This window comes from Suillus subaureus, assembly GCF_016647635.1.
Source record: "Suillus subaureus strain MN1 chromosome Unknown BJ212scaffold_352, whole genome shotgun sequence".
NCBI lineage: Eukaryota > Fungi > Basidiomycota > Agaricomycetes > Boletales > Suillaceae > Suillus > Suillus subaureus.
In genome coordinates this window covers 6045-18557 of record NW_024538908.1, presented here as the reverse complement: position 1 = coordinate 18557, position 12513 = coordinate 6045, and the positions used below count along the sequence as shown (strand labels likewise).

At 47.2% G+C, this 12513-nt stretch overlaps 2 protein-coding genes across 2 annotated transcripts; both read left to right on the top strand.

The window, feature by feature from the left end:
- The first annotated feature begins 1840 nt into the window (after positions 1–1840).
- On the top strand, positions 1841–3525 carry BJ212DRAFT_1411882 (uncharacterized protein). The gene is given in 6 exon segments (XM_041337494.1): positions 1841–1973; positions 2050–2201; positions 2242–2246; positions 2321–2359; positions 2379–2450; positions 3034–3525. 6 exon segments carry the CDS (start codon positions 1953–1955, stop codon positions 3153–3155), a joined length of 411 nt encoding a protein of 136 aa, XP_041185171.1. The 5' UTR covers positions 1841–1952; the 3' UTR covers positions 3156–3525.
- Positions 3526–6989: 3464 nt separating this feature from the next.
- Positions 6990–7291, top strand: BJ212DRAFT_1249359 (uncharacterized protein; the record flags this gene model as incomplete). The annotated part of the gene is made up of 2 exons (XM_041329699.1): positions 6990–7108; positions 7162–7291. Coding segments are annotated over 2 exons (249 nt in total), but the record flags the coding sequence as incomplete, so codon positions are not given.
- Between the last annotated feature and the right edge of the window lie 5222 nt (positions 7292–12513).

Genomic DNA, 12513 nt, shown 5'->3' with positions numbered 1-12513 from the left:
GCCTGCTTGATGGAGCATCATCAACGTCTTTCCGAGTACCCAGTCGCAAACTCTTGAATTCGAATATTAAAGTTGCGGACGGCAAGCACGCGGCTGTCCTTGTGGATCTTCCGCCATCGTGAAATCATGACTACGGCTATCAGCTGGTTGAAGAATCAGCCCATCACCTTCAAGTGGCAAGCACCAGGATGTTCTCAAGTAAATCTACTCACCTGGTGTTCATAAGTGGTGAGGTCGATTTCAGTTGTCACATAACGCCAGCATCGGCAAGCACATTGAGCTCGCCGAAATGGGTGACATTGCAGATGATAGCACAGAACGAAACTGCGTAGGGAGCAACATCTGATCTCGAAACGTCTGCGCACATGCGAGGGTCCCCCGAGTATTTTGTGGATGTATCTGAGAGCTATCCAGCTGTTGACATCTTGTGCACCAAACTTTCACACTACACAGGCGCGGCTCTGGGGTTCGCTCAGTAACAAGAAATCCATATTGTATTGTACACATATGAATGTGGTTGATACGGAGTACAATGCGGCGAAAGAAACATTCGGATTGGACTGATTATCCCTTTGGTCTTGAGTCTGAAAGAGAGGACGCTGACTAGCACAAGTCCAAGGCAACACGTGCATTTTAGAGGGGCTGTCAGGCAGGCACAGGCGGCACCATCAAAGCATGATAGGGCCGTGAAAGCGCCGATTATAAGTAGGTCTCTGCATCGCAGGTCCTTTCGTACTGGGAAGGTGCACAGATGTGTCTCCTAGTCATAATCACCTGTTCATTATGTGAGATGGCTAGAATACACGGGTATCAGAAAAGTCTTACCTCCGCCACCGCCATCATCTCCGCCGCCGCCGTCTCCAAGACCGTCTATGTCGTCTCCTTCACCGTTATCGAAATAGTTCTCCGCATAATCATTGTCATATTCCTCATCGACGTCATAGTCGGAGTCAACTGGCTGTGATCCAGCGTCTGAGCGTTCATCGCCCGACTTCTCCTGAAGAGTGTGTTAATATTCCGAAAATAAATGTATATCTGAAGTTGTGATATACCTGGTCTTCAGCGTCCTCCGCTAAGTCATCAAGATTGAGGCGTTTTGTGGTGCCTTTCTTTTCAACTGTTGATTCATTCAGTAACGGTATGAGGTGAACATTGATCCACTGGCCTTTGCGTTTTCTTTTCGGATTAAAATAGCCCTCGAATATCTCTGAGGGAAAAAAGGGTGCATAAAGGTCCTTCCGCTTCAGTGTAGGTTGAGAAGCAGGACTCTGGCGATATTTATCAAAAACGCTCCAAGTCTGTAAAGCAAATACGTTAGGTTCCCGTTTATCAATCACTTACGATCATTCGAACCATTTGATTTCGACGTTTCGACCACATAGTAAGCAGATTGCCGTAAACGGGTAACGAAACCGGTTTGCAGATCACAGATTCGTTTCTCTCGTCTGCAGAGTAATCGGTGAGAAACTGGCAGAGGATCCAACGGCTGTTCGGATACAAAATGAGATTGCACACTATGATGTACAAAAATGATGTCACCGCACTGGGTAAAAAACGCGTCTCCGTCCCTGGACATAGCTTGTATGTCTGCAAATGTGAGACCCATAGGAGGCATGCTCCCTGCACCGAATCCACCACCCACCGCCTCTAAAGCCCACCCTTCCGCCGCCTCGACCACCACCGCGTCCTCTGGACATATTTTCAAAACCTTATTAGAAGGCGGTGATTTCCTTGATCAAAGATGCAAGTATAGCCACAGGCATACATCATGCTGAGTTGAGAAAGTTTAAACTCCGAAGCGTTATATATAACAAGGACTTGCTGTGTTAGGGTCCTCTTGCGTCGCCCCTTTGCCATCACCACCACCAACCTGTCTACTTTGTTGTTAAGACTCTCAAAACAGCAGTAATCTCACCGCTAATAATCACGCGTTCTTTAAAAACTTGGAAATAATGGACAAATCACTTGACGAGGTTGGTGTTGAGTTGCAAAAAATTTCTGTCACGCGCGTGCAAACCATTATGTTTAGGTCATTTCTTCTCGCCCTAGGGCACTCGTCGTGGTACTGGTCGTCGCGGAGGTGCAGGAGCCAAGGCTCAACTTCTCGGAACTACTGGCGCCAACCCCGCCACCGCGCGGCCACTGCCGGCGCTATTAAAGCCGCAGGCACCACATCTGCGCAACCCGCCGATAAAATCATTGTTTCCACCTTCCAACAGATGTGAATGAAGTTCAAATTAGGGTGTGTTTTTTAAATTTTGGTGACCTTGGCGATTTGTCTAAGCATGAATGTAGGAGCTCTTCTCCACTACCGTTGGAGCCCTGCGCGACGTCACTTTGCATTATGATAGCGCTGGACGTTCAAAAGGTTGTCGCAGCGGTTCACTTCCAACGCAAGGGCGATGGTACTTTGGCCTACCAGCAATATAACAACCGATTGATCGATGGGAGTTAGTATCGCCTGCTTTATTATCTCCTTCCTTTATCTCCCGCAAGAGCCCTTCATCCGTTACGGAGATCCGTTGTCGCTGGTTCTCTGTTTGGCCCTGCCAAAAGACGTTGCATGCGTGGCAGAAACGCCCATATGCGGTTATCGAGACTCTTTTTGGGTGGCAGAGTCTTGTGCCCGCTGCCTCGACATTATTGAGGTGCGTACCAGGTTGCAGGTTGGTTTTGAAGGCTTGTCGTCCTTCGAACTTGCATCTCGGTGCCCTCGCAGTGCACGTCGTTCCTCATGGCTCAGTCTCGGGATTGAGTCCAGGCCGGTGCAAGTATTATGGAGTGACAGGCGGGAAGTACTCCAAATCTTTCATCCCTGACCAATCAGGGCGGCCATTCGCGCGCAAGCCTCAGCTCTTGCGGCATATTGGAGGACAGAGTCGACAATGTTCTTGGTAACGGTTTTGGACAGTGGCATGCTCCTCGTATCCGTCCCTTTTGCCTGCTTCCTCGCTGAAAGCACAGCCGACTAACGAATGTCTATCCTCTTTTCCGAATCGTACTCGCACGTCAACTACAGAACGCCCAATGAAGATCGAAATCGTGGTCGACCCCCGCACGTCCTGCTCCGCCCGCTTCACTCGTGTCGCGCGTCCGCACCTGCCGCTTCTGCTCCTGCAGCTCCAGACGCTCGAAGTGCCAGGTGCGTACACTAAAGTTACTGGTTTCGTTGTCTTACCAATTCATAGGCCTGCAACGCGTGGCTCTCGCCGTGGAAGAGGCCGAGGAAGGAAGGGAATGAAAGACCTCAGAAGAGCGTTGCTGATCTTGATGCAGAGATGGAGGTTTGTTCTTGAACCTCGTCTCTGGAACATCATGTTCATATAGATTTCTCAGGATTACACTGCGAGCAATATCGTTGTTCCCGCCGCTGCTTAAAGTAGCTCGTACTGTGTATCTGCTAATGCTGACTGTCTGTTTTGTCCCCCTTTGATACCGTTCCGATTTATTCTTAGTAGTCTGTCCTGTATTCTACACGCTTGTTTTCCTGGGACTCGAATTTCTATTGAGTTATGAGTCTCTTCATGCTCGCCTGTTGAGATCTGAGACCTTGTGTTATCCGACATCGACTCGCCCAATGATTTACTCTGAACGTTGGACTTCAGGCGCATTCTTCCGACATTCTCGTGATTTCTGGGCTTGCTGATGGCAAATAAGTGTAGTTGCTATTCCTGGCCATTTCAATCTCCTTTGTCTTGTGATACTTGAAACTCCCACTACAATCCACATTTTGGCCATGAATATCCCTGCAGAAGAGGAGAAGCCGTTGTATTCTCAGCGACCTGAGTGGGCCGATGTCGTTCCCTTAGAGCAGTACGAGAATGTCGCCCCTCTTGCGCCCATCTTTTATACGGATGAATGTTCGTGAGCAAACCGGCTTGTTTGCAGACCCTCACTCAACGCAACGATCGGATTGTATCTATCAGACAAAGATGCCACGAACTACTTCAGAGGGATTGTCAAGAGTGGTGAGATGAGTCCCAGGGTGTTGGAGCTCACGGAGAATATAATTCGGCAGAATCCTGGACACTACTCTGCATGGTGAGTGTGACTTGTTCCATCATGCACATATAGCCGAACACAGATGCACGTTTCCATGTGCGATTAGGCAGTACAGGTATAAAACACTTATGGCATTGAAGTCTCCCCTCGACGATGAGCTTCAGCTGATGGATGAGCTTGCGATCAAGCATTTGAAGACATACCAAGTCTGGCATCACCGCAAGCTGCTCGTACAGCAGACTCGCAACCCCGGCCCTGAGCTTGAGTTCATCGCTAACTCGCTGCAAGTTGATATGAAGAACTACCACACGTGGTCGTACAGACAGTGGATCCTCGCAAACTTCAATGACGACGCGTTATGGAGCCATGAACTGGATTTCGTGGAGAGCATGCTTGAAAGTGACGTGAGGAACAACTCTGCATGGCATCACAGATTCTTCATCGCCTTTCAATCTGGGGTACGGAACGGGGATGAAGACAGGGACGCGATCGATCGGCGGGAGCTTGCGTAAGTCTTGATCTGAGCACTATGTATTCCTGGAACAATAACGAGATACACGACAGATTTGTAAAGGAGCGAATTGCGATTGCACCGAATAATGCATCTGCGTGGAATTACCTGCGCGGGGTGCTTGATCATGCTAAAATTCCTTATTCCGAGCTTCAAGCATTCGTGCTGCCTTATTCTCTGCCCCAACCTCCTTTAGGTACACCCCCTGAAGTCGTTGATCTTGAGAGTCCTCTTCCTTCGAAGGATTCACAATTGCCCTGTGTCGCTGCTGTTGAATTCATGGCTGATATTCATGAGGCAGCAGGTGGTGGTGACTTGGTGAAGGCCACTGAGGTAGGATACGTAATTCGTGAACTTAACAAATACCTGACCTATCGTAGCTTTGGAAATCCCTGGCAAACGAGCACGACACTATACGCAAAAGGTAGATCACAAATTAAGCACTTTGGAGTATACGCTTCACTGATTTCTTTGTAGATACTGGGAATACAGGATCGCGGAATCCTTGAAGACTAGATCAGCTGGTGACGGCTGACGGATGCCCACCTTAGTACATCATCAGAATTTTATTCCTTTACGTCGATCAGGTAAACAGGGCATCACCAAATATTATGTGTGGTTTTCGTTGGTTTTGTATCTCCTCCACTAATCAGGAAAACCGAACCTTCCAATTTAAAGTATTTCAAGGAGCCTGTGCGAGATCTCCAAATAATGCTCTCAGTAAATGCGCCTGGAATCAAAGCTGTTCGCTGAGCGCTAGTCTGTATGTTCTAATTCAGGAGGTTGGTGCTTTTCCTCTACCATGTTTCGAGAACCCCCGCTTCTCATCTCATCGCAATTAATTCGTCACTGTATACCTTCTTTGCACTGCCCGATCATCCTTTCGTATCACCAAAAGCCGTGTCGGCAGCGGACGGAGCTCATCGCGGTTGACAATTGTGAATCCGTTTTTTCCCCTGATAGACACCAAGCCTGTTATATAGAGGTGAGAACAATGTCATATTGAGCAAAAAAAACTCTGGAACTTATGCGACGTAACCTAAAACAACTTATAGTGGCACTATAACCGACTTCGAAGGCTTTTGATCTTCAAGTCTACACTGGCAAACACGGTTCCATGGCTGCAGTATTTCTCACTCATGCGTCGTGTTTTCAAATCACTATCTGACGAGTGGAAATATTTGTATTGAAATCGAAGAAACTACATGTCGTTAGGTACGTGTTGAGCAGACACGGTAGAAAGTATGCTTGGTGAAGTAATATCGTACGGAGAGGATTGTGAGATAACGATAAGACGAAGAACGAAGAGGAACGCAGACGAAATATGTAGATACGTATGTACTATATCAAGGACAGCGAAACCTGCAAATCGTTTTCAAGCTGATGAACTAAACTAAGCATTGTACCAAGACTCAGAACCTCAAATGATGAGGCCTACTAGTAGACTAGTGCTAAGTAGCTCAAAAATACAAACAGAAGCAAAATATCAACACTCGGAGTCGGAAGGACTGATCACGGTCAAATTGACGGTCACGCACAGGCTGACCAATCTGGCACCGCCACCACGCCACGCGCCACCCAAACTGAGAAAGGCCACCCAAACGGAGGAGGACACGACCCCAGGAAGACGCTCGGAAATGGAGAAGAGGCGGCGGGTGGACGCGGGACGAGTGCTTGACGTCGTAGACGAAAAAAATAAAGCATTTTTGAGATGCTGACAAGCTCGAGCCACCGCTGGGTGAGGTGGGGGATCCTTGGTGAGCTAAAGTCCAACCGTCTGGGAAGATGCCAAACTGACTGCAAATTTCCCACATCAGACCATCAATCTACCGTCTGGACGGTGCTGAGGTTGTGGTGAGTACCTGTCTTTCCCTCTGCAAAAAATGTGACCATCAGGCTGATGGACTGCAAATTGACAGTCCCCAGCTTTGCAGTCAAGGCAGTGGCTGCTGTATGGCCACTCAATTTATAATACAGGTATACACTACCACATCCTCCTCTCCTCGTCCTCCTCCTCTCATCACCATCTTGTTCATGGCCCCAGCACACAACCATCTCTCTCAGAAATGCAGCAGCAGCAGCTTGTCCTTCTCTGGCACCATAATGGGTGTCAATCATCTATGGGAGGTATGTAGTATGTGCACCCTATTTTGCTCGATTGAGACCTCATGCCCTGGCTTCACAGGTGCTCGAGCCTGCCACAACGATGGTACCCATTGTGTCCCTTGCCCTCTCAGATTGATACATGGGACCTGCCCCTCACTTTCCCTATGTCATGGGCATTGATGCAAGGTTAGTGACCACATTGTTGGGTGTGTCTGTGTTTGATGCTAAAAATTCTCCCTGCTGTCTATGCAGTGGATGGTTTGAACAATGTCAGTAAGGAAAATGGCACTGTGTGCATCCTCAGACTGAAATGAACCCTGCCCTCTGGACCTTTTTATTTCGCCTGGCTTGGCTTGCATGGTTCCTGGTGCAACTTGTCTTCTGTTATGATGGCAACCAGTGGCCAGAGGTCAAAAGAGGGCACCATGTGTCTACAAGAGACCATTGGATGGTCAAGCCCACACAATGTATCCTGGATGCCTTCAACATGTAATGGATCACTGTGCGTCCTTTTTCTTTCCTCCTGTTTGCTGTTGATGAAGCTTTCTGCTGTCCCAGGCTGTGGGGGAAGCTGAAGTGCAGCTAGCCTTGATGAACAATGCAGGGATTGTTGATGCTGTCATGATTGATGACAGTGATGTCTTTGTCTTTGGAGCTAAGACAGTCCTTCAAAAGTAAGTTGTTTGTTTTTTGTGCAGGCAGCTTTTACTAAGCAGGGTGTTCATCAGCTCGATGTTATCACCCAATGCAACTATCAAGATGTACACCATGAGTGCTATCCAAGAACACGTAGAACCCTGCCTTACTGGTGATGTGTTTGTGACAATGGCCATCTGCTGTGGTGGCAACTACGATACAGCAGGTCAACTATCCTACAGACACTTTTCTCACTGACATCTTTATCAGAAGGGTCTTGCTGGCTGTGGCCCTGAAACCACTCTTGGTCTCATTCACTGCATGAACACCAGCATGTTAGTGCATGACAACATCCCACTAGATCAGACCCTGAAGCAGTGGCGAGATGCTGCTTGGTATCACCTTACCAATGATCCCATGGGGGAAATAGGTCAAGGTCACCCTGCACTGGCCCACTTACTCACTGAGTCATTTCCTGATCCTTGTGTCATCAATCTATACATGCAACCTGCTGTCACACCAGTTGCAGAGTTACCTGTTGTGCAATCTCCCGCCCCACCCAACCTTGCTCCACTGGCCTTGGTTATCCAACAACTCCTGGGCTGGGAGCACAAAACTTGTCAGTACCTTTCATTCTACCATCTGGCCTGTTGTCATCTTACATGAAGTGCTTGAGGACCTCACTAACAATTCGCCAACAAGTGACAAGGTCTGTTTTCATGGTCATTCTACACTACTTGCCATGCTGATGCATACTGTGTGCAGATTGATCTCGCCTCTTGCTGCACAAGGGCTGTGTTCCAATGCCATGCTAGGCGCCCAAAGAAAGTTGTTGCGGGGGTCACAGGACATGATAATGATGTACCTATCTACAATCTGGAGCAAGCCATGCTCCAGCTGCTCAAAGGACCAGCTGGAAGCTCTACTACTCAGGTCGACAAGACATCTAAAAGCAAGTATCTTCGGGTGTGGCTTGCAGACCGGATCTACGACTGCTGGGTACAAACAATGGTCCTGCTGTCTCCAGGACCTTCAAATGCTCATGTGAATGATTCAATTGACCTCAGACCACACCAGGGCCATGCTTCCCAACCATCTACTCCCACTGCCTCCTTGGCTACCATGTCTTCTGTGGATATCATCAACCTCATGCTAGATGAAGGGGACATGGCAGGTGGTACTATTGATCTCACAGGTGAAAGTGGGGACACCAAAATCATCGACCTTACTTTCTGACCATTTGTCATTTATCTACTCTCCAATTCATTGAAATCTACCATGTATTAGTATAGTCTTAAGCACAATGACAGGTTCTACCACAAGCATGGCAAGGGACCTTCATCAGCCTGTTAGGATTCATATAGTGCTCTCGCTTCTCCCAAGGATTGTTGTTCCATGACAGCAGGTACTTGAATATTGTACCTGGATTGTTGAAGTTTTTGGCCCATCCTCCCCAATCACAGATGTCCCTGAAGTCCCATCTGCATACCTTGTATAAGAATTGACATCCACCTCGTCAGAAGGAGTGAGTCCCATAAGGACATGAGTCCATGCCAATATCCAGGAGATTGTTATGGAAACATTCAAGGAATGCATCGGAGGTCTAAGTTATGTAAATTACAAGCTAAGAAAAGGATGGCAAACTCACTATACCATCAGTTGGATTGACACTAACACTGTCTGTACCAATTTTCTTCCAAAAAATGAACCCATCAAGATTCTTGCACCTCTCCCTCACTAACATCCACCAGACTGCGAATGTTCACACCAAGCACATCCATGGACATTGCTCATCAGCATATACATAGAATGGTGCTATCCCTGTACAGTTGTTAGTCAATTGCAATATGTTGTGCATCAAGAAACACACCTCTGTATTGATGTGTTTTTCTGAATGGCAGTTCGAGTCTCACATGGAAGTCACCAGGTCAGAAGCCCTTGCCCTGGAGTAATAGTTCCGTGGAAGAATTGAGCCAGTTTCCTTCAACTGACTTGTCCTTGACTTGGAATGTGATATCTGCCCAAGTAATCCGCAGGGCCTCATCATAGCGTGGGAGACAGATCATTGAAACCAGATAAAGTAGCAGAAGCATACTGCAGATCATGAACCCTGCCCACTCTGCTGGATTCTCAGCTTTTCGCTTGCAAGATGTTGGTCCATACTCCTTGCGTGGTGTTGCCCAGACAACATCCCACAGGCACTTCATAGTCACTTCATCCATGGCTTGAGCACTTGTGACTGCTTCACCAGACCATACCTGGAAATTTATAATGTTAGTTCAGAGCTGCAAAGGGAGATGTGCAGAACACTTGCCTTTCTTTGACGAAGACTGACCATGTATTGTGAGACCATGACTGAGAGGGATGGGTTTACAATTGACTTTCCAGCAATCATCGGGTGTTCTGACCATGGCTGTGTGCCAAGCTTGTGGTCACGACCAAACTTGTGGCTCACAGCAGCTCGCATCTTCTGTGTGGTGCCATACATTGCATGCAGGACATTTGGAGGCTTTGCCTTGCCAGTCCAGATATCATTTTCATTGCATCTGTGAGCTCCAAGTCAGTCATGCATAGCACAATGTCCATGTAGTACGACTTACTTGTCCATTATCCAGAGTGCAATCCACATGGGAAAGTTAGCAGGAAGATCAGGATAGAGGCCATCAACATCATCAGTCGACATGACCTTATTTATAGTTACACAAAATTCCTTGAACTGGTTCCAGTACCTGTGCTATGCCTTAATAAGAGCTACAGAAAGAATATGACATGTACCACTGATAGTCTGAAAGAGTGGTGTCAACAATGATGCCTGCTGAGGCTGTTTCAAGGCTCACTGACAGTTGGTCATGGTGCACTGGGATGGCAGCAGTTGTCCTCTTATGTTTTGATGGCAGGGTGTCAGCTTCATTTGTGCTGATGCACAGTGTGCCACAGGCAGCCTGATTGTCAACATCAAAGCTATTGAGGAGGGATTCTACCTCCTCATCTTGGTCTTCAGCTGCAGCTTCAATACTAATGCCTTGAGAGTCGACAAGATAAGCAGTGGCACCCTTCAGTTGAGCTAGAGACATAGCAAGTGATAAGTGTAGGTGTGAGACGACTTAGACTAGTTCACATGTGGATGCTTCCGACATAATGCAGAAACATTTTGGTTCGATTTGCATTTAACTGCAAAAGCTACTACTTGACACACCTTACTCTCTGGGCAAAATAATGCTGGAATCTGGTGATGAAGAACTATGCCTACCCATTCTCAGCCAGGAGTATACACCTGGAAGACTGATTGTTACCTACCAATTCCTGGTGTAAGTAGATTTGAGCCCCTAAGACATGCACAGCATACTGACACATTAATTGAACTTACAGAACCCGAAGAACAACAAAGGCCAATATCTGAGGAAAGCTCAAGCAGCATGGAAGGCCAGTGAGTGGTAACCAGGAGGAAGTATTGCAGTGCCTTTGAGTGTTCTCTGAAGATGAGAAGGAATGGTTGAGGTGTGCACCATCAAAATCAAGTAGTATCTGCCAGTTAACCCATAAGTATTGCAGCTTGTTCCAGCCAAAGCTAAAGTGAAAGTGGGAGGAACATACTTCTCATAAGACATTGTCCCACAAGCAGGTTGAGGATACATTTGGGGTAGTGCCACCAACTCTCACTTACAAGAGCAAAAAGAGTGCAGACCACACTCAACATGCTCTAACTGATAAGGATCGCACTGCAAACACATCATGGGTGAGATCTGTGCTGAAAACCATGAAGAAGGTATTGCTCACTGCTGCTGTGCTTCTGTCACACAGGCTACAGCCATCTTCTCGGCATTTGGAATGCCAGCTGACTTTAGTTGTGTGCTGGCCCTTCCAAAATGCAGGTGGATGCAGGTAGAACCAGTTCAATAGACTCCTGAAAATGTCACATAATACACATCTATTTACTGTGGCGAACTTAGATGCTGCGGGCATGCTAATCAACCTCTTATCTTTATATAACCTAGTACAGGTACTTCCACCAGCATTAGCAACCCTGGAAGCATCTAATACCAAGAACCACACTTGTCCAGACAATGTGTTCTGCTCTGCTCAACTAGAACAATCATTCAGCCAATGCAGCATTGAACAACACTTATGCCCAGTAATCACTGACCATTTCCCCATAATTAGTACACTAGACCTCTGGCCAGAGCACATCCTCACAATACCCAAGCTAAACTACCAAGAAACCAGCTGGGACAAATTCCACAACACCCTGACCAGCAAACTCAATGCTATCCCTTGGTCAGTCAAACTAACTGACTGCGAGCAGTTCAACACCACCTTCACCAACCTAACTCAATGTATTGCCAAGACCATTAAAGAACAGGTTCCCAAGACCAAACCTTCCCCATACACAAAAAGGTGGTGGTCTAAAGAGCTAGACGTTCAACACAAGGAAGTAAACAAGTTAGGAAGAAAAGCTAAACACTTAACAGCTAGAAGGAATGACCCGATACATGAAGAGTATAGAATGGCCCGCAATCGCTTCTCAGAAAGTATCAAGAACGCAAAGGAAGAGCACTGGAAGGAATGGCTGGAAGGACTCACCCTCACAGGAACCTGGACCCTTCACAAGTATGTAGCAAGTGCCTCCGCTGACCAAATACACACTAGAATCAAAACACTTCAAGATCCTAGAGTGAACAGACAGAATGGCACCACACAGGACAACGCTCGCAAGAGCAAGCTACTATATGAAGTGTTCTTCTGACCCCCACCAGATAATGATCATGTAGACCCTGACTTTGAGTATCCCCCCCTGTTTGTGAATTCAAGCTGATCACAGATTCACAGATCCACTGAGCCATCAAAAAGCTCTCCCCCTTCAAGGCCCCAGGTCTAAATGGCATATGCAATGTCATATTTATGCGCTGTGCAGACCAGCTAGTACCCTTCATGGGACCAATATTCAGAGCGACATTCATGCTAGAAGTCTACCCGAAAGATTGGAAATGCTCATCTACGATAGTTCTCAGAAAGCCAGGCAAACCAGATTATAGCACCCCTAAGGTGTATTGTCTGATTACGCTCTTGGACACAATGGCTAAAATCTTATCATCATGCATCACAGATGATCTGACATACATTGCAGAACAGAACAACCTCCTCCCTGCCACACACTTCAGTGGCTGACTGGGACACTCAACAATGGACTCACTTCACCTCCTTACCAAGTTTATCACCAACTCATGGGCCTCGCAAAATAATCATGTCTCACTGCTATT